The 26,650-nt window shown below is 38.5% G+C and overlaps 1 protein-coding gene and 1 long non-coding RNA gene across 51 annotated transcripts in view; one reads left to right on the top strand and one right to left on the bottom strand.

The window, feature by feature from the left end:
• LOC310881741 overlaps window positions 1-26,650 on the bottom strand; it is a 488,814-nt gene that overhangs the window by 294,309 nt on the left and 167,855 nt on the right. The window lies entirely within an intron of this gene.
• The window catches only part of TENM2 (teneurin transmembrane protein 2), a 1,465,234-nt gene that overhangs the window by 1,337,883 nt on the left and 100,701 nt on the right, over window positions 1-26,650 (top strand). For 47 of the 50 annotated variants that reach the window (XM_083799339.1, XM_083799310.1, XM_083799353.1 and 44 more), the window contains 4 exons: window positions 2,456-2,578; window positions 13,440-13,645; window positions 21,403-21,598; window positions 24,413-24,514. In XM_083799339.1, coding sequence (XP_083655465.1) covers window positions 2,456-2,578; window positions 13,440-13,645; window positions 21,403-21,598; window positions 24,413-24,514 — 627 coding nt within the window. Of the gene's footprint in view, window positions 1-2,455; window positions 2,579-2,703; window positions 2,846-7,080; window positions 7,255-13,439; window positions 13,646-14,747; window positions 20,782-21,402; window positions 21,599-24,412; window positions 24,515-26,650 lie in introns of those variants that run through there. The other 3 variants (XM_083799348.1, XM_083799349.1, XM_083799351.1) reach the window with 3 other exon arrangements.

The following is a 26,650-nucleotide window of genomic DNA, read 5'->3' as shown; positions in this document are numbered from 1 at the left end:
GAGGAAGGAGCTGTAATTGCGCCTGCCTAACGTGCATCTATGATTAAAACACAGAGCGGTGGAGCTCCTAATGAGATCGTGGCATACTTGGAAGCAGGTGGATCAAAGTTTGTCTTAATACCATGTTAATAACATCTTTCTTAATTCCTTGTATAAATTTACCTGGTAATTATAAGTTAGCAACTATAATTCTCTTGAACAGACTGTTGGTTATGTTTTCCTTATCTCCATGTTGTAAGGAATGGTTCGTACCTGAAGCAACAGAACTTCATATCTGCAAATGGCCCACGTTTGTGGTTACACTTGCAATAAAAAAAATAATTGCAACTTTGAATAGACACACTCAGAGTATAAAACACAAAAGTCTCTTTCTCTATGACTTATTTTCATCAGGGGGCTCTGAAATTCCTGTTGCTTAAGAGAGTCACCCAGCTGACCTGCGCCTCAGGGAGCTGCTGCAGCACGAAGATGCCACGCTCCTCGCCTCCGCTGCACCAGTGCCGTCACTCTCTTGACAGGCAGAGCCTGCAAAAGCATGGGACCTGCCTGTTGTTCGAGCTTTGCCATGCTGAAAAGACAATTAATTGCTTGAGATTAGACTGAAAACCCTTTAAAATGTTCATTTTGGCAAAGCAAAGGAGTTGTGATTGAGTAAAAGATTTGATCCCACTTAACTTTTTGTCTATTTTCCAGGAGTTCTGAAATGTTCCCTAGAAGTAAATTTGGAGTAGTTACTCAGCTAAACATTCTTTTCCGGTTCATACTTTTGGTTGGTTGGTTGGTTTTGGTTTATTGAAAGTCAGATGCTTTGTTTTCCATTGTCCCTCCCAATAGAAAAAATACTGCAAATTCAGCATGAATGCTTAATCTGGCAACTGCCCTCTTCACACACATTGTCTCCTCATTTTAGTTACTGTTCTTGGATAGCTGCTTGGTCTTTAGGTAGGTCTATAAGGGCAGGTGACGTTAGGAAAGCTGTCTTGCTTCTCAGCTGCTTCTGCCAAAAATGTTGAACTCAGCGTAGATTGTGTGTTGAGGGGGTTCTCCTGTTGGGGTAGATGGATTGTGTGGTAGGGGCACTTTCTTTTTGTTTTCTTCATTTTTAAGAGTAAGTATGTAAACTTAAATGCATGATGTCTCGAGCATTGTGAATTGCAATTCCTGCAGTAACATTTTTTTTACCTATCCCTGACGCTGAGTGTCTGATCAGTTGGCTGTTGCCACTGACAATCCATTTGTGCCCACACCAGCTCTTCCTCAATGGCTTGTAACGAGATGCAAAATACGTGCTGATCTGCGCATCTGACACTGCAGAAGTGAACAGTTTTAAGGGTCCCCATAATTACATTGTTGGTAACAAAACTGGCAGTGTGTCCGCTCTAACACCACTGTACTGTATCCCCGAAAATGCCATGTCCTGTGGTAGGGGCAGGCTGTGTAAACAGGACAAGTGCTGGTGGTGGCCATAAAGTGAATAAAAACAGCACTGTGGTCTCTCCAGGCCTCCCTTCCCCACTCCTCTCTGTTGGGAGGATGCCACAGTGATAATACGATGGAAGTATGGAGATGTATTCAGGTAGCTTGTTTATACAAAGTGAAGATGCACATAAATCCGCCAGCTGAGTGATTCAGACCTGTCAAGTCTCATGCATTATGCACAGGACTTACTCAATTAGCCCCTGCCACCGTGCCTATAACTCATGTCCTTGCCAAGGCGGTGCCGGGGCCTCTCTCCCACTCGGTGATCTCGAGCGGCTCCGTGGCCGTACCCGGGGTCTGCTGGTGGGCAGTGGGAGGCTGCAGCGCCATGCAGCCCAAGGGAAGCCCCCAGCTTGGAGTTTTATGCACTGGATTCGAGCAAATCGCGATGGCAAAGGACTGGCAGAGACCTGGATTTGTCAGGGAAGCGTAATCTGCAAAATTAAGACCAAAGCTATTGAATCTGTTGGTTTAAATACGTTGTAATAAACACAAAATAATTGCATGCCAGTAGTATATTCAGGGTTGAGGCTTATTTTACAATCAATATATAACTTATCACACGTTATTTAAGCTTGGGTTAGTATTTGCAGGCCTGCTTTGTTTCAAGGAGCATTTCCCAAGCTTGCAGATCGGAGAGGTGGGACACGCTGCCCAAGTCTGAACAAAATGCTCACCTCCGCCTTGGTGCCTGGGATTGTGAGCAGCTTTCCTCCTGTGTTTCAGTGATTTGGAAGATCTGGTAACCGGGGTAGCGGGGTGGAGAACAGAACACATTTCTGTGAGTCGTCGGGGTTTGCTTTGGTGCTTTGATTTTTATTGTCTTTTTTTTTTTTGGTGCGTTAGCATCCCTCAGGGCCAAGCGGCTTTCCGGCGGTTTCCAAACGCGGCTTGCCCGAAACCCGCCGCAGCCTCCCCCCAGCACCCGTCCGCGTGCGCCGTGCCCTCACTGCTCCCTCCTTTGTGTCTCCGGCAGCGATGCACCTGCTCGGGCTCAACTGGCAGCTCCAGCCCGCCGACGGGCACACCTTCAACAACGGCATGAGGCCGGGCCTGCCGGGCGCCGAGGATGCAGCGACGATGCCATCTGGAGGCAGAGGTGAGCTGGCGGCGGCAGCCCTCCCGCTCCGGGCTCCCAGCTTCGTCCTCCGGGCGGTTTTTGGGACGTGTTCTCCCAGCGAGGTGCGTGCGAAATCTTTTTAAGGCTGTTCTTAGCGCTTCTGGCTGTTTGCTGCCCGACACAGCTGTTCTTGCTCTGTCCCTCCGGGCACGAGCGCATAAAAGCCTGTGAGTCCGAGAGCCTCGTCTGCTAATGCAGTGCTGCTCCCTACGATGCTAATGAAGAAGGGCTCAGTCAAAAATCCAGGTACATTTTACTGGGTACTATACGTCCTGTTGCCAGGTGTAGCTTGCAGATCTCCAAGGAAGAAAAACAGCATGACTCGGTGGGAGAAGTACCTCGTACTGCCTGGGAGAGGTCAAGAACCTACAACCAGGACAAAATCCCTCTTTTGGTTTTTTTTGTTTTTTTGTTTTTTTCCTTTCTCAGCTGTAATTGTAAAGAAAGGACATCAAGGGCAGCAGAACTTGACCCATGATAAATAAGCTGTCCCATGATTTTAGTATGAGCAAAGTAGGCAACCAGTGTTTTGTTTTGTTTTTTCTTCTTTTTTTTTTTTTCTTTTCCTGAAGGAAAACTGTGTGCTAGTAGAGAATTAAGAGACAGGGCAATTAGAAGAATGAGGAAAAATCTGGAAACAAGTACTTCCTTAAACTAAAAAAAATATATATTAAAAACCACAAAAATTTGTTTTCATGAAAAAGATTTTAATCATTTAAATTGAATGCTTTTTAACAGTGGGGTTGAGGTCTTTTCTTTGCTACATAGCACTAAGGCTTCCCCTGGTTGCTACTGGAATAGCAGCAGTAAGAAGACAGAACGTAACCTTTCTGTTACTCAAAGCCCCTGCCAGGCCTTGGTGTGCTGTGCGGGTGGGATGGGGTGGCTGAAGCAGAAGACAAGTAAGAGCACTTGGTATTGGTCAGCAGAAGAGTTTTGTTTAGAGCTGAGCATTGTCTTACTTTCAGGACCTGTGGCTTGTGTTTTGTTTGCTGGTTGCTGAAGCAAGTGTCAAGTTGCTGAACAAGTGTTGAAACAGTATAGTTGCATTGGGTGCGTGGGAAGAATTTCAGTTAAGGTAGTGTTGGGAGAAAAGCCAAGTTCAGTTCTTTGGTGTACCTGGTCCTTTTACGTATTATGGATTTGCTTTCATTTTCAATAAATAATGCTGCTGCACCTCTGCATCTTTATGTTTTCTGCGGAAGGCCTAATTTCGGCTTCCTCCTTTTGTTGAAATTCAACATCCTAGTCATGGCAAAACACGTGATTTTCAGGCAGTGGCTTGTTGGCTTGGCTTCCATCTCTGACTGACCGTAGGTCACAGACTGGACGAACAGCACATCCCTAAATACAAGGCAGGATATTTATATTACTGCTGAACCTCTTCCAGATTGTGCACAGGTGAGAGACCCTATGGTTTTAGGCAGGAACCTGAAGTGCTCAGGACTTCAATTATGGTCACTTAGCAGACAACTGCAGTGTTTAGCACATTTCCAAATTCCCTCCCCTGCAGCTTTTTGTTGCCATCTCTGTGCAAATATAGGGCAGCAGAACTGTTGGATTGGAATGTGCTCATCTGCCTGGGGCACTTCAGTGCAAATTCTGGCAGTGTATCCCAACCCCGCTCTAATTAGCTTTGCACATGAGAAGAGGTTGCAGTGCTGGCTGTTTGGGGAGCGGTAACCTCCTGTAGAGGAGACAAGGAGACAGAACGGCTGGTTATGTCTTAAATTGCCACAGTTAGGTTTCATCAGAGCGTGTTGGAAAAGTGTTCTTCTGACGTTTTGTAGAAGGTTGCTGAAAAGTTGATGATTTTGGAGAAGGAGAGCAATATTTAGGCAAATAATCTTCCACAATGGAATAATATGAATGACAGGCTTGGATGAACACAAGGAATGTCTAAAACAGAAATTCTCATAGCAGCTGTTTTTTTTTTTTTTAACCTCACCATTCCTTTTATTACATTCAAGTTAATATTGCTATCCCAGCAGTTTTTAGGAAAGCCTGTGACAGCTTTTAACACAACAACCATTTTCAGGGCTCTGGCTGTGGAGAGTGACCTTTTTATAATTGACACAGCTCAGGATGAAGCCATTCTTTTCAAAACATGGGTCTCCCAAAGAAACCTTTAACCCCTAGACTGAAAACGGCCACTTAAATGCAAGCTGTGCCTACTCAGCAAGTAAGGCATTTAAAAGTAGAGCAATTTAGAAGAAAAAAAAAAGACATATTTCAATTTGATCTGCTTGTTCCTTATCAAAAGACTGAATTCTGGTAAGAAATAATAAAAATGCGATACAAGGAAAATGTAAAATATTCTATTACTATGTTTTCCTATCTGCATAAAAACAAAATTCACTGTTAACACAATTGCAGGTTTTTGTAATTCCGTGCTGCATCCTGCTGATACTGGGGATGTCTGAAAGGAACAGGCAAGTTGCAATGGGCAGAAAAATCCTCAGTTCTGCTGTAAAACTGCAAGTGAAATCCACCATGCTCTAAATGAGGCAAAAGTTACCTTTTTTTGCCTTTAGCCTCTCAAAGTTGTGCTGAACTAGAGATTTATATTAATTGACAAAAGTAAATAAAATTTCATTTCTTAATAAAAGTGGCAAGGTAGGATTCCTTCATAGTGCATTATAAAAACAAAAGTTGGCACTGCCATGGAATTGCTACAGGGATGAGATAAATAATGATGTTAAAAAAAATAATAATATCCAAGATTGAAGCCCATTTGTCTGATACAGTTACATAAGGATAGTATTAGAATTTTGGTGTAATAAATCTAGATGAGGAAAAAGAATAAGAGCATGTTTGGGAATAATTGTTTGTTCACAAACAGGTGAACTAGATGACCTTAACTAGATGACCTTATGGAGTTTTTAGATGCCTAATTTATGTTAGTGTATGCCAAGACTGTATTCTAAATTTAAAGTTATGTAGTAGGCTAGACACATATTTCCATAAAATATGTGACTAGCTATGTGCAGTTTCCTTTCTAATTGACAGAATATACTATAAAAGTCAACTTTAATCATTTCAGAGGACACCTAAGATAAAGTGCTATTCATGTGAAAATATCCAAAGTAGCTCCAGCTGTAAACCTGAGTAAAGAATACTTCAGTGTAGAGATTTTTCTTTTTTATTTGACATATTTTCCTTGGTGTTTTCACAAATTCAGCAGACTTTCTGCTACTTTAAAAAAAAAAAAAAAAGAAATTGATTTACTGTTTTTAAACTTAATGATTCATTAAATGAAGGTTCCACAAAGCTGAGAAGCACAGTAAATATTGTGGTCTTTGATCCTAGAAACTAGCATTTCAAAAGACACCAAAGACAATTATGGGCAAGGATTGTGGATCTGAAAGATCATTCTGGTTACTATAAATACACTGACTAATTGGAAAAGATAGATTTGAATGTGTGTTCTGATACTCACATAATCCAGTGCATGTGTCTCTTTGGACCAGCCAGCTTGATCCAGGTTTGTGCTCAGCTTATGAGATCTTTACTAAGTCTATCGCAGCATGTGGATTTCAAAAATACAATTACAGTTAATGAAAAATACTAGTTTCCAGTTATCTAATTCAGCATATGTAATGGCAATAATAAAATGAAGAAATTTAAATTTGCAGTTAAATTTTACACTATTTGCTGGGGATGGTGTAAAATTACTTGTTTGAGATGAATGCCTAAAATCCATTCGATTTAGGGAGGGGAAGTACAAAATTCTACTAATGTGGCAGAAATTTGCTTTGAATAGATATGGAAAGCTGAATTCTGCAGTCATTGTGAAGCTGTAAAGATTGTCTTCAGCTCTGTCCAAATTATGTTGAGAAAGGGTTGCCTTTCCCTCTTCCTGTTGCTGCAGTTCCTAGTCACACTTCGGTTTGCACACAGCAATGTTTTTCTAATGGTTCAGATACTTTATTAGCAAAGCAGCAGACAGGCAGCATTAAAGGAATAAGAAATACATTAAATGGGAATAGTTGCCACTTACATATTGATGAGCTGGGGTTCAGGTGCAGATAGATTAGGCCCTGACTTGAGTGCCAGGAAACTTTATGCTGAAACCTGGAAACCATGGCATTCTCATCAGGTGGTGTAAGGACTCAGGACCAAATGGAGGGACTTCAGTGGTGTGTTGATAAAAAAGATTTAAAAAAAAAAAAAAAAGTCCTCAAACCTCATTAATAATGTAGGCAACACGACTCTTGGTTTCTACTATTTCCTTTCAGACGCCTTGAAACAGATGATCAAAATGTAATAACAATCAATGTATTTTAAATGTCACCTCCGTTATGTTCATTCAATTTAATCAAGACATGCCATCATTTTCCAGGTGGATTAATCTTATTAAGTAGTTATGTGGCTAATGTAATGTAGCTCTTAATTAACATGTTAGCAAGCAGAATAGAAATATGGACCCTATGAAGGGTGGCAGCTGTGGTCTTCTGACAATACACCAGGGTCCTCCAGGGCTGTCTTAGCAGGAGCCAAGTATTTGACTAAGTTCATTAGAACAGAGAAGGAGGTATTTTAACTTACTGTGATTGTGTTGATAGCGATAGTATGAATTGCTGTGTTCAAAGCTACTTAGTGAACTGCATATACCATCAGAGGCGATTGTTATGGTGATGCAGAAATCCATGCTGGTACGTATTTGTTCTTTGTTAAATGCTGTGAACTAACAGATCTCAATTTCGTTTCAATTCTAATTCACTTTTGGTTCTGAAAACAGCGAATCGTATGAAGCCATACCCACAGGAATGTGAAAATGTGCCTGCATTTTTAGGTGTGTCCAGGTCATAAAGAAACATGTATTTTAATTTCACTTGCAGGATCAGACTGTTTGACTGCAGCTGAGCCAGAGCAGTGGTCTTAAGCTGATGGTCCCTTTGCAGAATTTCTTTCTTTTCACCACAATAGAAATATGGAATATTGGCCGACAAACCTGAGACATGGATTTTGTTTCAGAAGCTGTTTTGCTGGACCTCTGAAAACTCATACAAATTCAGAAGCTTCCTTTCTCCTCACTTCACTAAATAGAGCTCATTATTACCTCAGCATCTTCAGCATAACTGAAGTTCAAGATGTGGCATAGCAGCTTCTCCAGACCCTCATTTCCTGGCTTTTTACTTTATTATAGCTCTGGGAATTTGTTTTGCATCAGCAGTCAATCTACTTTACACATTTCAAAAAAGTACCTGTGTTTCACTTTGGTACTAGGGCACTTAGGTATTAGTAGTAGATATTTTGAAGTCTATAGAGGGATCGATAAGTGAGATAATAGTGCATAACACTGAATTTTACACTGGAAAAATGCATACAGAAAACACATTTTCTGCTTTTTTAAAAATTATTTATTTTAAATTATTTTCCTTTCTGAAACAACAAGAAATGCCTGATTATATGAATCAATAGCAAATTTACCCGAAGAAAAAAAAATCAGTCATTGAAAACAATAGTAATTATTGTGCTTTGGTTGTTGGTGTGGGTTTTTTTTGTTTATTTTGGTTTGTTTCCAAAAGTCAGTGGATTGTATTTTTTTATATTGAATGGCTTTCTTTACACAGCTATATCATAAATTTCTTTGGAATTCTGAGTCAATTGTAAAAATTCATAACTATATAACAACAGACCATTATGTTAGATCAAAAGATAAGGAAAGCCACGTCTGCAGCAGAGATTTATAAGAAATTGAGAGGTACAGGAAAAGAAGTGAAGGAGAATGCTCTTTAACCAATAATTGTGATATTTATTCCTTGTATTTAATTTGTGGTTGTCCAGCTGATCTTGGTAGTTCATTATGGGTCCATTGGGATGGCTATTCAGGTAGATATTTTTCCAGCATGGTATCAAGCCACTTTACAGTCAGCACTGCTAGGCACATAGTCAAAGTGCTGAAGTTTCAGTGGTTTTTTTTTTTCAGTTTTGCTGCTTCAGTGGGATGTCTGTAGTGTAACACTGGTGGTAGCCAGACTTAATTTTTATTTTTTAATTTTGACTATGGTATGGGAGAGGAGTCTCTAATACCAAGTGTATCTGGTTTCAGTGTAGATACAGTTCTGCCTGCATAGCTGACACTGCTTGCTGTTATTTAAATGAAAGGCTGAGTGGGCATGTTGTACCAGCTGCCACCTTGAAGCTGACCTCCAGCTCCAAGATGAGGCCAGCTGACAAGTGGGGGAGTTTGCCTTGCTGTTGTCATGTATTGCCTGCTTGATAGCTTCAAAGGCAAATGTACTCGAGTGCTAAAACAGTCTTTTCAAATGTATATGCCAAAATAGTAATTCAACTGGGTAAATAACACAGCAGTTTAAATGAGTAAGTGTTATTTAGTTGATAAATATATGTTTGACTGAGAGATTGAAATGGCTCCCCTGGGTAAAAAGAAGAAGTATGCTTTTAAAACTCTCTTTTGCAGATGTTTATAGAGAGGAAATCATAGGGGGGAATCAAGTATCCATAGGGTTATGAGATAAACAAACAAAACTCAGAGACAGCCACCTACAGCAGAAGTAATGGTTTTGTGTTTTATTTGCTCACAGTAGTATGAGTTCTTTGGATTAGTCTTTCTTCCCAGATTTGTCAGTTTGTCACATCTGTAACTTCACTTAACTGCAGTTTATGTTCTTTGAATGTGATCTGCAGTGGTCCATCAAAATGGAAAAGGTTCCAAAAATAGCTGGAGGGAGTGAATCAAGTGGAAAGATGCATTCTCTGCATTAAGAGGTGAAGACAGAAGGAAGCTATAAAAGAAGTTTACTTTAGGAGTCTCTAGAGACAAAGTTTATAAGTGAAGCTGTTAGTGGAAAAAAAAAAAACTATTGGAAATATAAAGCTAGGTGTTCTGCTTTTTAAGTTAAAGTAAACTTAAGCCTATTGTCTGAGAATTGATTCAGTTTTCGTACGTACTTTGCATTTCATTTCTGTGTTTCTTAACTTGTGGAGGAAGGAACATTGAAGAGGTCAGTGTCGAGACCCTTCCTGTAGTATTTTTTTATATGACTGCTGTGCATTACTCTTCAAGGTGAGAGTTTTTAATAAATCATTATTAATATTTCTGTTTTACAAATAGTCACCTGAGAACATCGAGATCATGAGCAGCTCAGGTGCATTGGCTGTGACAAAGCAAGGAGCAGTACCAAGATGCTCTTCCAGGTTATGTGTTTCATCATAATGGGAGAGTAATTCAGCATGAAGTTATGAGAATATAATTCAATAATGCCTAGTCTTTAGAGCTCTGCTTGCTTCCTGGACTTAAAACTTTACAAGAAGTTAGTTGAAAATATAAAAATCCTATTTTAGGAGGACCTAAAGCATTTCTAAGTCATGTTACTTCAGCATTATAACCTAGAGCCATAGAAACAAGATGTGTTACATTCTTGAAACTAAAAATAAGGGACCCTTTCACATGCCAGAGACAAGGCAGCAGCCAAGTTTCTCATACACATGGCATGGGTGCAGAGCAGAGATATGCCATACTAGAAAAAATAAAGACTTAAAGATAAGGGGTCATTTATGTTAAGTATGTCTTGATCACACATCTATCACTTGATGCTCATCTAACTCACTCTTAAAATCCTCTACTGCATTGAACTTCTCAAGCTGTCACAATTCTTTTCCTAAGCAGAGTAGTCTGAGCCATATTCTAGAAGGAGTGGTTAGGAGAACTGGAAAATGGGTCATTTATGTACTAGAGCAAGAAAAGTACGTCTATGGGGAAATGCTTCCTAAAATAATTCCAAATTGAACAGGGTTATTTCAGTGTTAGTAACCTGAATCGTGTTTTTAGGTTGATTAAATAAATTCATGTGCCTTATCTGCTGTTCTAACAAAATTTTAAGGTAGTAACTTCATAATTTCAATGAGAAAATACAAAAATGGTTCCCCTAATGGTTTTAGGGGAAAGTTTGATATTTGGTAGGTTGTTTACCTGTGGGTTGCGCACTGTAGTAGTAGGACTGTAATGCTGGTTCTCTTGATGGTTGGAATATTCTGTTTTTAGCTTAGTTGATGTATTTGAAGGTTACATATTCCTACGGACACCTTTCTCCGCTGTACAAAACAATTTTGGAAAAACAAAGGAGGCTAAGGCTATGTTCATCCAGAAGTACTAAAACTTGAGCCTCCATTGAAGATCTGTCTTTTACTAGGGGTAGGAATTCAATTTATTTGCCAAGTAACTCTAGGGAATATATATTCAGTTGACTTCAAAGCAATATTGTTAGCAAAAGTTAATGGTGGTGTTTTGGGGCTGTTTTAACAGCCAGTGAAGCCATAAATTCCAGCAGAGACTATGGTGGTATTACTGGTGCATGCTTGGAGACCTTTTTGCACTTGGATAAAAGTGAGGTCGAATGGCTGAAGCAATATGCAGTATTAATCTCTATTTGATGTAGAATAGAAGAAAAAAAAAAAGGCTTGAGTCAAAAATCTGTAAATCAGATGTATGCACAAGGTCATTCAACACCATGTCAATTTTGAGGTGGTGTAACGAGCATTCATTTTACTAAAATTTGGTCTTAGAAGGGTGGCTACTAATGTGGGACACGGCTACAGATTCACATCCGTTTTATGTGAGGCTTTCAGAAGTAGATTACATCTGCTGTATTCTACTTCTCAGAGGTTTGCACCAGCTTTGGTGGACTGAGGCAGCTTTGTTGTAGTCATGAAATTGAGCAAATTGAAAAATAGATAATTCAGATAATTCGTTGGTGAGTGGACAGAGAATACTGGAAGAGGCACTAGTGTACTAATCTTCTCACCTTTATTCCTTATACTGTTTTTATCATAATAATAATGCCTACTGTAATACTTCCTGGAAATAGCTTTTTCTTTGAATGTTTCTCTTTCACTGTGAATTTATTGCTCCTGAAGAACGGAATTCTTTAGAATGAGTCAAGGAGTCTGTTCACAGATTACATACAGCTGATGTTCATTTAAGTATGTACAGTCTGCTTCCAAAGAAATAATTTACAGAACACATTTCAAGAGCATGAGGAAAAAAAATTATTGCTATGACTTGGAAATGTGATGTGTAGTAATGTGATGTACTGAAAGGAGAAGAAGGAGCTTCAACTTTTAGTTTGACTTCCAGTTCTGTAAGTGATCCCAGTGCAGCCTTCAACAGGTGCTTTCGTGTGTTCTGCATCTGCTTTCCTACCCACAGAGGTATGGAGTTAATTTAAATTCTAGTGTGATGGTGCCTGACTTCACAGAGGTAGGGACTTTGAAATATCCTCCGCTGCAGTAATCAATTAGAAATAAAATCATGTAGTTTTCATGAAACATTACGTGTTTGGCTCTGGTTGATGTGCCTGCAGTTCTTGTGCAGATCTAAGGGCATGATGCTTGACATTCTCAACCATTTCTCCTTTCTTTGCAGCCTGTCTTTGCAGCTTCTTCATTTTTGTCAGTGCCATAATGTTGTAGAGCCATTAGCATGGAAAATGAAAAAAAAAAAAAAAAAAAAAAAAACAACTTACCAAAACCTGTACAGCAGTTGGTATTCAGAGCATTCTTTTACCATTTCAAGACACTGCCAACGTAATATCTGTTTCATTATGTACAAGTGTAAGTGCTGCTAACGCAGATAATTTGGAATCTAAAATTGAAACCATGCTATTGCAGCTCTCTCAATTAAAGATAGTCAAGACAGAAAAGTTATTGTGTGTTTACCTGCTGGAATTATATGTCATTCTGAGCCATCCTGTTACATTCATACAGTGCTGGAAAACATTTCAGCAGTAACTCACCACTGATTGAAAATAGCATTACACCATAACAAAAATACAAAGGAAACAGTTGAGCTTTTAACAAATACTGTCAAGTTGTATTATAGGTATCAGTACCATCCAGTGTGTGTTAACATACACACCATGAGATTGTCATGATAGCTTCAGACTTCTGTGATGGTAACAGAAATTTCAATGTTTTTCTGAACATAATGAAAAGACATAATCAAACTTTACTGTATACTGTAGCTTGAAAATACTCCATATGTAAATTATGTGTAGCCTCAGAACCATCATGTTCAGCTGCCAAACAGAAGAGATTTGCACCGTGTTTTAAAGGCTATTTCATGGGCTGGAAGCCAGAGTGCTCAGCCAGAAGGGCCTCGTGTCTTGACTTCTATAATGCATTCTGAAGAATGATGGATTTTAACCAACCCAGCGAATCTGCATGGGAGGAGGGAGACCTGTAGACAGTCTCTCTGCTTCAGGCAGAGAGAACTTAAAAGCACCAACTTGAGATGTACTAACTTTCTTAAAAGAGTGAGAAGGTGCATGTTAGAGTACAGGCAGTGTCATCTAAATCCTTTTCTGTGCATTTCATTTCTTCAGTAAACTCTTGTCTATGACCCAGAGCTTATTGGACTACTTTACTATATAAAGCAGTAGTAATGAATATTTGCAATCAGTTCATTCAGATTGAAATTATAACTTCAGTTCACCTTTTTGATATTTATATATATGTGTGTGTGTGTGCGTTACACAGAAGGTTCAGCTGAAAAGAGCACAAGAAAATTTGTATGTGCTCGATTGACTCAACTGTTACTGTATTTGATCAGTAAGGAGTAGTCATGGAATTCAAAGTTTGAAGGGATTAGAAGATTTCAGGTGCTCCACACAAAAAGGGTCAAAGCTACCTTTCTTAATACATATGGGACAAATTCTTACATACTGTTCGAAACAGCAAACAGATTGCATCAGAATAAGAAAGTCACAGTTTTATATAAACGGCATCACTGCTACGGATATTCATCTTGAATGGCGCTGCTAAAAATGCCTGTATTAAAAGCAGTTATCTCACTTGTTTGTTTTTCATTTTATAGGACCATGGGTAACTAGGAATAGCAGCATAGACAGTGGAGAAACAGAAGTTGGCCGCAAGGTCACCCAGGAAGTGCCCCCTGGAGTCTTTTGGCGGTCTCAGATCCATATCAGCCAGCCACAGTTCCTGAAGTTCAACATATCCTTAGGGAAGGATGCTCTTTTTGGTGTTTATATAAGAAGAGGACTCCCACCATCTCATGCCCAGGTACTTTATCAATGTATTTCTTAGCTTTAAATGTGAAAATGCAAAAGTTTGGAGAATCTATATTAGATTTATGTTTGAGCTTATGGAGCTTAAGTTTAGGGATTCTGTGCAGTATGCTGGGAATTACTTAATTTGTGATATTTGCCCTGGTATTAAGATTTCTAGGTTATTACATACCCTAACCGAACATTGATGAAAGAAACAACCAAGGATGATGTTCTTGCTGGTTAGGCTGTTAAAGTAACTTTGTTTGGCACTCGAGGTTTTAAATCTCTGAGGAAATCGTGGCATCAATTGCAATAAACTTATCCAGTTATGCACCGGTCAAAAATGATGAATGGAGATGGTCAAATTCACAGCATCAAAGCATGGTATACAGCTGGAATGAAAGAACAGCTAGATATGATAACACATGATTTTCTGGGTTTACTTCATAGAACTTTCAAACTCCACATCCTGGTAAAATGGCATTTGGTGGGCATGCAAAAAACTTTGGCATCACTACTACCCAGCCATATTAGAGGACAAAATGCAGTGGTCATGTCTGGAAGGCTTTTATTTTACTACTCTTCCCTCAAAGGTGGTATTAAGGTATATTGTGTCATTTAGACATTGAGCAAGTCTTTCAGTTGGGAACCACAGTTCTTTATTTCTAACCAGCTACAGAATTGAAAGCTCAACAACAGCACTTTTTTTTTTTTTTCAGTAACCCTGTAGTACCGAGCTAAGGGCTGTAGGTAAAGGTAGTTTTAAAGTTAGTGGGGCCAAATTTATGTATTGTTTTCTTATATGTTCGTCAGTGGTGTTTGGATTTCTTTGTTGTAAGAATATGTAGACATTTTATTTTACAGAGAGAAAAAATGTATTGGAAGTTATTAATGTGAATGGAAAGAATCTCGTTTACTTAGATTAGAACTGTAATGAGAAATAATATTTTGCAGTTACACATACTAAAAGGAAAGAGCCTCCATCCTTTAGAGAGCAAGGGAAGGAGAAATAGGAACCAGCTTTTGGAAAGGAACCCTTCTTTCACACATATCCTTGCTGCTGAAAATCAGTTCTTCATTCAAAAATTGCCACCTTAACTTAAATGCTTTATCTAGGATATGAATTCCAAAGATCAAATGTAGAACTCCAGGCTCCCTTTTGGGAGAGCCCTATTTAACATTGATAGATGCCTTTCCCTGATTTGCAAAGAACTGATGCTATGTTTTCATTTGGAAAGCAGACTGCAATTACATAAATGGTTAAGCTAAAAGCAGAGAGGCTTCAACACAATTGTGTTGCCATACAGAGAAAGTATGTTCATAGTGCCTGCAAGAGATACCAGCCCTGAGAGAACTGTGTCCATGTGCAGGCACAAACTTGTGGTACAAAGAGTGAAGCAATGAACTTTCTGTGGAAAGTACACGTATGTAACTGAGTTTTGGATCTGTTTCCCAATGTGAAGTAAATTTGTGGAAGTAGTGTGCATTGGATCATGTTCTTTGGTTGTTATTCTTGCCTATAGGCTGAATTGAAATCCAAAATCTTTAGGCTGATTTGGGTAAAATGAGAGAAGAGATTTACAAGGGTTTGTGACCTCTACTTTTAAGAATTTGTGAACAGGTAACTTTATGATCAGCCAAAATCCATTGACTTCTTGTACACTGTTGTGAAGTGTTCTTTGAGTTACTGAATATCTCTATATATCTGATACCCAGATATATCTGACTGGTAAGAAATAAAGACCAGCAGACCACAAATCAAGGAGGAATGGCAAGAGGTTATTTTTCTGTATAGCTGGGGCTAGCATACAACATCCTGAAGTTCCGTACAATAATTAGGTAGATTGGGAAAATTGCAATGGATAGTTGAATAATTTTCAGTCATTTTCAGATATCCATGCATTGTAGAAGATATCCACAGAGAATATGTTCCAAGGCTGGGGCCTTTCTTAAGAGTGTTTTGATTTTGCCACTTGCATTTCAATATCTTGTCTTGGGGGTGAGATTCAGTCTATGGATCTTTGACTGTACCGGTGAGGTTAACAGCATAATTCATTGAGCATTAATTCATTTAATTCAGAATTTCTGCACTCTCTTTCCATATCATTCCACCATGGAAGAAAAAAAAAAAAAAGGAATTTAGTTGAGGAAAACAAACAGAAGTATAAATTATGAAGTAAAAATGGCTCAACCAAAACTCCAAAATGATTGTCAAGATTTTCTGTAATTGCAAGTTAATTATAATTGTCTGACTTTCATATGATGGAGGTGTGCCTGTATCTCCTATAAGAAATCCACTTGGAAGTAACTGGTAGTACAAGATATTTTTTTGAAATTGAAAATGAACTTTAATTTCTATTGCACTGTGATCAGCTGTAATGGTTCTAGGTTTCATTATGATGTTCTCATCTGAGAGGCTATGATCAAGCGGAGTTCTTCTTTCCTTCACTAGACATTGCGTGCATTGGATATAGATTTAATAACCTTTCTGTTAAATTAAATAATTAGAAATATCAACTCTGTTTCCTACTGTGCTGGATTCCTCCTCGGAGAACCTCTTTTCCAGTCTTTATTTAGTGGAAGCAATTCTATCCCTCATTCGTAGCTGGAGTTAATGAAATCCGTCAGTATAATCTGCAGAATTACTTCCCCGTATTTGTGCAGGGTCTTGACACTTTTCAATGGGGTAATGCAGCATAAGATTGCTGTATCAAAATCCGACCAAACTGCTACCAAGAGAAATAATTTTAGGAAAAAGCAATGCAAGCTGTTACACACTGGAGTTGGGGAAAAGAAGGCTGGTTCTGACAGAAAGAAGCAGAGTGGGTTTGTGTGAATGAAAATAGTCTGAAGTTGACACCAGACAATATTCTAAACCTGAAGTTTGAAATCCTTGTTTCTGCAAGTTAGGGACATGAGCTGTATAGCAGTGAACAACTTCACTTGACAGTTCATCACTGATCAGAGCTGATATGTCAAGCCAAGCAAAATCCTTTGTGGGAACAAGTCAATAACCAGCAAATTAGGTACATGATTAACCTGAGACAACAAGATGCGGTTCCTGTCTGTGGGCCCTGCTGAGATTTAACCTTCTCTGTATTATTGCTTAGCAAATATTCCAAATGCCTGGTTTAGTCAGTCAAACTGATGTAGCTGTAAACTTCTCTAGAAGCGGAGTAGTGTGTCATGTGCATAGGGAATGGAGCTCTAGAGGGGAGGTAAAAATGCACTTTTGAGTGGCAGGCAAACTAGAAACAGAAGTACATTGCTTTCAAGTAAAATTCCTCCAATGTATGCAGTATGAAGTGACTGCAGAGATTACAGCAATTACGATGTTACTACACATTGTTCGAATATTCCAAATGATGCCTGAAATAAAGTAACCGTATAGAAGCATCCCTATAATGCTTGGAGAAGGCAATGCATGGAGTTGTTTTGCCTTAATTTCCAGCAGTCTTTTATATTTATAAACTTTTCATATCAAAATGGAAACCATTTCTATGTAGAACTGTCTTTGCTTGAAACAGTTTGAATATCTGGGGAACTTCAGTGTTTCCTGGCTTTTTGGCTGCTGCTGAAGAACATTCCCCAGTGCTCTGGTCACCTCAAAGCTATGTGACGGTGGCGGTGCTGTTATAGTGCACTCTGTGCTTCATTGTGCTGCTTCTGCTGTGTCACGTTCAAAACGCGCGTTTAAATGTTGAAACAAATTGCTTGGCTGTTGCAGTGGGTGTCAGATGTTTCAGGGGTGTATTTTAATGAATAATTACCAGCTGGATTTTAGGAAGAACTGATTTTAAAGCACTTTGAAAACAAGTTTTCCTGACATATGTTTTATTGCTGCCTTCTTAGCTCTTAGAAGGCTTTGGCATAAACGTGAGTGCTAGCCACAATGCCAAACTGGCTTTTTTTTTTTTTCCTCCATTTGAAGATACATCCATTATTAAGACAAGAGCTCTGAGAAATCTTTCTTTTCAGTTTCTAATTTCAAAGACTGTTAGAGATTTTGTGGCGGCATGCAAGTAGTTTCAAATGTAAGAAAAAAATAAAGGTCACGTAGATTGTGTTCCCACTCTTGACTCCTGCAATCTCTGTTTGCTTCACTGTGCTTTCACAGCTAATTCACTTCCTGTAGGCAGCTGTTCTCAGTAGATCTCTGCTATATGGATGTCGTTTTGCAGTGTAGTCACTGGCATATATATGTAAAGTTTCCAAACTGTTTTTCTGACTCCCTATGGTTACTGGAAAAAGAAAATCCTTATTAGATCGTGAATAAAATGCATCAGAGGAAGATAGGAAGCACTGAAGGGAGAAATTATAAAAACAAATTGGCCAGAGAGAATTTAGCATGAAATTTAAGTTTGTAAATAAAAGTATGTTTTGGTATGCTGTGTAGTAAAATAAATAAATAAAGTAATGGAAAATGTGAATTTGGAATTTGTTTGGAGAAGTAGACTGGCAGGTCAGCTCTTTCTATGGAACTTTAATCATGTAAGTACTGCCCCCTGCAAAACTGAACTCTGAAAATGCAGCCATTTGTGATTTTTAGCGCGTTTTGTTCATGGGAAGATTTTGTCATTTTTGAGTGACTTCCTGTATGAATCCACAAAATATAAAGGATAGTAAAATAAATAAATAAAAATGTCAACGAATCTTCCAAATTACTTCAGAGACGTAGTTTGATTGCTGACTAGATTCATTCCCTGGTACATGTGATCTAGTTTGCTCTTCCTTAGCAGTTGTTTTGTTAGATTAAGAAGCCACTATGTAGTTTTTTTACAGATCATGAAAGTACTTACATTCGTTTCCTAGATGGGTCTTCTGGTCTGTACATATTTGTGAATGAGTAGCTTTAAAAAAAGAATGATCTTTTTGGCACAGTGTTATACAACGGTAGTTAATCATGCAAGTGGGGTAAATCAGAAAACCAACAGGGCAGCAAGGAGCAAAATGATGATCCAGCCAACTGCGTGAAGAAATCTTATCCAGTTATGAATTCGCAGTACCTCCTCAGTAACCCATTGGTCAGGGATTTCAGATTATTGGGTACATATACCCAGTATTTGCTGACACATTAAGGTTTGTACACCCAGGGAACCACTGCATTATCTTCATTCTTTTTTTCCTCAGCACTGAGGAATCCAAAGAGGGATAAGCATTTATTGTTATATTCTATATCAGCTTGCACTGGTAATTCACAAGTTGTAAGCTTATTGATGTTTAGTCATTACGCTTTTGCCTGAACGTGAAATAGTTCTTCACAGTTTAATTAAGGAGGGGTAATACCAGCCTCTACAGAGTGTAATTAAAACTGTAGCCTTATGGGGAGCCATGCCAAGGGATCTGTTTTCCCCGGGTCACACCTGTCATTGTGAAAAGAGATTCTGCAGCTAAAACTACTTCAGGCAGTTTCAGCCTGAGTACTTACTATTCCCCTTCGATCTTGCCAACTGCTGAGCCTTCTCTACTCTATAAGGTAGAATCAGCATCAAACAGAGGGGAGGCAGAGGAACCTGCCAGCACAAGCAGAGATGAACAGCATGTTGCCAGTGAGAAATGTCAGCTTTTATTGCTGCTTCCTCAGCTGACCCTTTGTGAACGATTGTTCTGAAGAGCAAGATTTCTTTTTCCCAAGATGTTGCCCAAGTAATAACGTTTCCCAAGGAGGTGATGAGTCTGTCCTTAACCTCTGACTGTTAGACAGGAGGTTTTAGTAATATTTCCAAATGTCATTGATTTAAGAGAGAGATACACGTGTGTTTGGCACCTCTGATGCTCTGAGAGTTACTGACAAGCCAGAATTCTCTAAGTATCTGGTGTGCATTGGCTTAAATGCACTAATTACCTAAATTACCGTCTTTTGTGGAAATCCTGTGTGCAGAAAGGGCTTCTCTTACCTTTCCCCATGATTAAAGGAATAATGCACTTACTATGGCAATAGCCTTCAACATTAGTAGTTATGGGCTGAAATTCCTACTCTGTCTTGGATTTCCTTTACGGCTGCTTATTGGTGTCATAGCATCACGTATTTAAAAAGAAGCCTCCATCCTTTTCCCTGTGATGTACAGCCAAGTGTGTCATGGACTCTATGGCTCATATTATAACTGCTACAAAATTTCAAACAGAAAGGTCAGCCTTAGTAACCCAATTTGAAAAAGCTGTGTAGTAAGTCACTAACACATTAAATCAGTCCATCTGTCTGTCTCTGCTAGCAAAAGGGAAAATCTTCATTATTTTATTGCGTATCGTGTATTATTTGCTAGGACTCGCTGCTAAGGAGTGGGATTCAGTTTACAAGACAGCCCTTTCAGGTGTTTGGTCTCTGTAGGATGCAAGATGATGGTTTGGTTTTTACACTGAAATCGAGTGAAGGTATAGGATTTCTTAGAGCTGTCATGAGTGTGGGGCTAGCAAATATGTGCTAGTGATAATGGGAATGCAATGAAACCGCTGACCAGCAAGCACGTACTGTTACAGTATTTAATTGAACACATACATCTTTCTTTAGGCATCTGTCTGCTCCTTGATGGATAAATATGTCTAAAGTAAGATGTATTTTCACAGGGGACTTGTTACACAGCTATTAAAAAATTAGTTATATTGTTTTTGTTGTTTCTTAAGGACTTCCCTTAGATAGGGGCTATGAGAGCTGTAAGTTGAGCATAACATCAGCTTGAGAGTTCCAGAATCACAGACATTAAAGGCAGAAGGGAAAAAAGCCTGCTAGGACATCTAGTCCAGCTGCTTTGCTATGCAGAGTTATTCCCTATTGTAGATTAACCAATATTTCTTCCAGCCTTGTTTAATTGTGTGATTCAGTGGCATCTCCACTGGGAGGCTATTACTGAGCTTAATAGATGGGAAGCTTATCTGACATTCATCTTAAATTTCTTTCTTTCTTTTTTTAGTTTCATGCCATTAATGGTGCCATCCCTCTTACACTCTAAATAATCACTTGCTCTGTTTGATCTCTTTTCCAAAGATTAATGTAATGTTCTACCTTACTTGGAAAGCATCCAAACAGAAATTCTTCATTTTCCTTAATAGAAGTTCAATTCCTTCAGCCACCTGATTTGTGTTATTCCTTTCCATGCTCCCTCTGGTTTTTGTATCCTACTTACCTCCTGACCGTTCTACATACCAACTCAGGTAAGCAAGCTGCTCTGTGATGTACCATTTCTACAGTGCCTTTTTATTGAGTACGAAGTTACTTTACATTAGATGAACGTGTTCCTTGTTTGTGCTGTTCCTGTTTGTTTTTGCATTCTGCGGGTGTCCAATCAATTATATGTCTGGAGGTACATCTGAGACATCTGTACCGCTTGCAGCAGTAATTTATTGTAGGTGATTGCTTAGGAGAGGATGTCTCTCTCCTAAGTTGAAGGTTTCCAGCTTTGAAAGCTGTGCAGGAAACTAAAATTTTGTGATGGGTCAAAGCATTGATTTCATCTGATCTCTCAAAACTCAGCCTGTCAAGAAATACTGCTTGTACAGTTTTGATCACCTATGCAGAGAAGAGATACATAATTCCGTGTCACCGTTTAAAAAAGGATAAGTCACAGAATATGTATGTTCAATGGAAATTCAGTAAATAGTAGTTTCACTTTGTTACATCTTTCAGAAATTCCATTTTATGACTTTTTTAAATACAAAACATGATGTTAGATTTTGAGCTGAAATATCATTCTGTATTCAGGTCTCTTTAGGGTTTTGTTTGTTTTCTTTTTTTGTTGTTTTTTTTCTTTTTTTTCTTTTTTTTCTACTTTGCAGTATGATTTCATGGAACGCTTGGATGGGAAAGAGAAATGGAGTGTGGTGGAGTCCCCACGGGAACGTCGAAGTATTCAGACCCTCGTTCAGAATGAGGCTGTGTTTGTTCAGTACTTGGATGTGGGTTTGTGGCACCTGGCATTTTACAATGATGGCAAGGACAAAGAAGTGGTCTCTTTCAGTACAGTTATTTTGGGTAGGTATCACCACAAGCTGAATGTTTTTCCTCTTATTGATACCTTTCCATGATTGAAGTCATAATACAGTCTTTAGCATTCAGTCTTTTTGTCCGTATGTTGTTATGCAATTTTTTCTTAACACTACTCTCAAAAAGTTTGTTAAAGTGGTTTTGATTTTAATTTCCTGATTTCTCTTCTAAGATTTTAGCATTCCTGTAGTTCTTGAAGTTAGTTCTGTGAAACAAGACGGTCAGATAAGTTCAGTCTGGATTGAAGCATTCCCCAGTTAATATTCCTCTCCCTTATCTCTCTCATTTTTATACCTATTTGCTTCTCCAGAGAACCTTCTTTACACCCTGGTGGAATAGTATCCAACAGGAGAGGTGTTTAGTCTTTGTGGAAGGACAGTACAAGAAACTGACACCTGTGCATGGGGATGCTTGCAGTCACCCCAGAGATGACTTGATTCTGTTAATTAACTATAAGCAGTCTTCCAGCTTGCTACTCACCTAATGGTGGGTTGTCATCTCAACATGATGGAACAAGAGCAGAAGAGCATCCAGCCTGTGATATGAGAAGCCTGCAGTTTTGTTAGAATAGGGATCCATTTAGTTGAAAGCCAAGCTGAGCATAAGTTCTCCAAGCTTCATCAGAAGATTTGTTGAAGTACTTGATGAGCTTTGCTGAATGTCTTGTCACAGTGGCATCAAAAACTACTAGATGGGCTACATGCTATTCCATCCTGGCTGCCTGGAGTTAAGTGGCATTGCATTTTGTAAATCTGTAATTTCCATTAGTTTAGAGAAAGAGAAATTCCAAAAATTCAAACTGAGTTTGTAAGCCTGATGAAAAATAATCGGAGGTCTTTTCCAGCCTTGCATGATTAATGTTTTAAAGCTTAATTTTTCCTTTTACATCAGTATAAAGTTTGTAGGCTTAAGTCCTAAAGGGTGTAAGAGGATAGCCAATACTGTGTCACTAAGTATGGATATAATTGTTTCCGTTAGCCTCAGTTAAGGTGAGGCACTGTTTTTGTTTCCCTAGCTCATATGTGGTTTTGAAAGAGTTACTAGGTGCTGTGCCTATTTATGTATAGATTTGTGAATTTGTCCATAGAAGGCATTTTCTGCTTCTCCAAAAACATCACCATTTGAGCTTTTATCTTGGTATTCCTCTACTGTGCTTCTTAGAAAATCTTCAGGTAGGATAAGCTGTCCTTAAAAGGGTTGCCCTGTCTACAGCTTTCAAGAGCTTCAAAGGTCTAATAGTCAGGTAGACTATATGATAGTGCAATAGTAGTAATTGGACTGAAATATAGAGAAAAATACAGTGTTTTATCCAGTTAAGAGGTTCTTCTACACACACCCCGTATCAGATATTTCCTAATCAAAGGATCTGAGAAAGCTGAAAGTTTTTTCTGATGTGGGAGAGGAGAAAGAATAACACAAATGATGTTAACTCACAGGCAATAGTTAACTTACCATGGTTTGAATACAAAGAAAATCCTTTTGTGGGCCGTGAAGCAAAATAATGAATAAATCTATAGACATGTTTCTTCATGAGATAAATCGATATTTTTGACCATTTCACATCGCAGTTTTTCTTTTCATTATTTACGTGAATCATTTCAAGAGGCCAAGTGAATGGCATCTTTTGAAATTTTGCTTTAGGTTTTATTATTATTATTTACTTAGTGTTTGCAACTGTAAAATTAGATATAAAGTTGGGCTTGACTCCTTTTCCTCTTTTCAGTTTTATTGGACAGAAAAATACTCTGTGTGGTGCTACTAGTTCCAAATCCAAAATTTATTTTGCATGTTCTATAGATGCTATTTGTTGTTATCTGGGACTGACAGAGTCATTTAGTTTAGGACCATAGGTCCCACAAAAACAGGGAGTAATAGTGAGGAATTACAACATTCCAATTATATTTTTCTTCCAATAATTCAGTGTTGAAAATATGTTCCTCTCAAATCCAACAGCATTCAAATAGAATTAATCCTAAGCATTAATTTCAAAATTGGTGTTTAATTTCCACTTTATATTATGCAAAGTAGTACACTGTGTCAGCCAAATAATAACAGAAAATAGGGAAAAAAGCAAATAGCTTGGTACAGCTGAAATTTTATCATCAGGCTGGTGTGCTTATACTTCACAGATTATGGAAGTCATCAGCACTTCAGTCAGTTACTTTAACTCCAGGGTTAAAAGTTGCTCTCTGGTTTTACAGACCTCTTCATCATCCTTTTGTACTTTCTTCTTTTTTTTTTGTTGGGGGGAGGGAGGACAGGGGGATAAATACTATTTGCCACAGCAAAAGAGCTACTCTGTGTCAGGTACAGCAGATGTTTCTGTCAGCTTTCTTAATGAAGCTTTCAGTGTCTGTAGAAGAAAAAGTTACACTCCTTGGGATAATCAGTTCCACGTGGAAAAGTGGTTGTGTAACATCAAAGTCAAATTGCAAGAGGAAGATTGTCGATTTCCCTGTTGAAGCATTATGTTTGATATATAATATGAGTTCAAATATAGCTATAAAGGCCATAAGAAGCAGTTTTGTCTACCTGTTTGAACAAGGGGTTTGGGTGTTATCAGTAGATTTGAGTGCTAATGGTGTTCGAAGACTTGGTGTACGACTTGTAGGCTATCGCTACATCTCTACAGTTACTCGTGCTGCTAGAGATCTCGGTAACTTTCCACTTCACCTGAACTCTGTGGTGTTAATATTATTAGCTGTTGTTCTGAACAGTATTAAAGACAAAATTAAAGAAAAACTAAGCAAATAACTTGCAGCCTAGGAGCCAACTAATGTACCCGTGATGCTTGTGTTTCAGATTCAGTGCAAGACTGTCCGCGCAATTGTCATGGGAATGGTGAATGTGTATCTGGTGTCTGCCACTGTTTTCCAGGATTTCACGGAGCAGATTGTGCTAAAGGTATTGTTTTCTTTGTGTTTACAAATAACCACAGCGTGTGTTTGTGATGTATGGATCTACAGCACCTGCTAGTTAGCATGGATCCAAGCTAGGTTCAAGTAGATCAATATGCTTTTTTCTCTTAGTTAAATATGATCAGGTGGAAGTATTGCCACATTGCTGATGTGCTTGCCTAGCTACAACTTTTTTGTCAAATGTAGAAGGCAGAAGTGGCAGAAAAGATTTATTTTCTGTAAAAGTGGATGAATTATCAATGCTTTCTGATAAGCATGAATTGGTCTGTAATAAAAGACTGATTATCTCATTAATAGAGTGCAATGTATATTCTGTCTTGGCTAAGCCACGCTTCTAGTTCATAGTAGCTTTCTTGCATATGCAATTGCTCCTCACCAAAGGAAGTTCAGCTTTTATTTAGGCAAGTAGGTAGGACTTGATAGAGTCTTAAAATAAACCTTTTCTTGAGTTTTGATTGTAAATTTTAACTACTAAAACTGGGAGATGTGTGATTATCAAGGATTTAACAGAACTTCAAAAGACATCTGTGGATTGGCAGTATGTGTTTACAAATTTTTTCAGAGTTTGGGATAGCTGTCATAAGAGGAAGATTCGTAAAGGAGGACCTCTTTAGTTTATACAGCTAGTAGCACATAGGTGTCTAAAATCAATGACTTGCTTGAATTCCCAGATGTTCCTGAGCACAGTTATAACATTTTACAATTTGTTTCCTTAGTTTATGTGAGGTTTAGGCCCCTTATAGTTATTACTTGTTTACAGTTGTTTTCCACAGGGATAGAGTTGTTAGTGTTCCAAGGGTATGGCATTTGAAAGCTGTTAAAATTCCTTGAAGGGCCTTAGAAAGGTGCTCATTTTTATTTAGATCATGATCCAGTCCTGAGGACAGTTCATTGTGGCCCCACCTCTTTCATTGGCGTAGCAGGGTGGGACCCACCATACCTGTGCCTGTCTATGAAGTGCTCCTTGAAAAGCTGCTAGACCCATCCTGGAGAGTCATTTCTATTTTGTGTCTCTGTATTTGGCTCCTAGAAGTGTCCCAGTAGGGGAAAAAATAAATAAAAAGATCCCAAGGGCCATAGGAAGTTAATGTTATCTCAGCACTAGCCCTACTCAATTTAAAGACTGCTTCAAATAAAGAGCGCATGTTGTTTGATTACATGAGAAATTAAGATGGTTGGCAAATATATAGAGAAGACGTCTGTATATCACAAAGTAAATGGTATGATAATGTGTGCTATAAATACACACTGATAGCTATATGCATTTTTGTGGTGTTAACCTGTGAAAGTATGCATGTAATGACTCTGTGCTTCACTGCCACTCTTTACACATACATGGCCATTAAATCAGCGCATTTGCATTTTGAGTTGTGGAGCAATCCTGCATTGTGTACTGAACCTCTGTGTAACGCTGTATTCTGTGTTTGTGCTAGGAAGTAGTCTGTTCAGGCTACATCAGATAAATACCTTTTAATAGGGTACTTGTCAAACTCTGTCAGGCTTCTACAGCCCCTGAGAAACTTCCCTCTGCTTCCTGCCTTGTCCTTTGTATCTTGTCTCTCTACCCTCAAAAGTAGGTTTTGTGGAAGCTTCTTTCACCTGTCTTACCATTTCTTTGTCAGACATCATAGTATTTCTAAAGAACAAAGAAGCTTGAAAAACTACATAAAATGATAAAACGGGTATATTGGCAGAATACTCATGTATATTTACAAGCGCAGAGCTGCACATCTTAGACACTGTAAGACATACCCAGAAGCATGGGGCTGAGTTAATATGTAAGGGCAGTGTGCCTCACCAATGTCATGGGTACTGTCATACCTGTACCCATGGCCACAGGTTTTTCAGCTTACTTGAATGCTGATTACATGTCAGAGCAGTTTCAGGAGATAGCAATCAAAATTGGGGATTGAAAGAATGATAAAACACAGTAAAATTAGATAGAAATTAAATCTATTCCAGCATATTAGATGTTTGGACTCATTTACTATATATTTACTGTAATGTTAAATTTCTATTTAAACTGTCACATGTATGGAAAGATAATTATTTTTCTTTCCATCTGATTTTTTTTATTATTATTATTATTTCCCTAGCAACACATCTTCCAATACCTCAGTTC

This window comes from Anser anser (genome assembly GCF_964211835.1).
Source record: "Anser anser genome assembly, chromosome: 14".
Lineage (NCBI taxonomy): Eukaryota > Metazoa > Chordata > Aves > Anseriformes > Anatidae > Anser > Anser anser.
The sequence above is the reverse complement of the archived record's forward strand: the minus strand, read 5'-3'. Positions and strand labels throughout refer to the sequence as shown.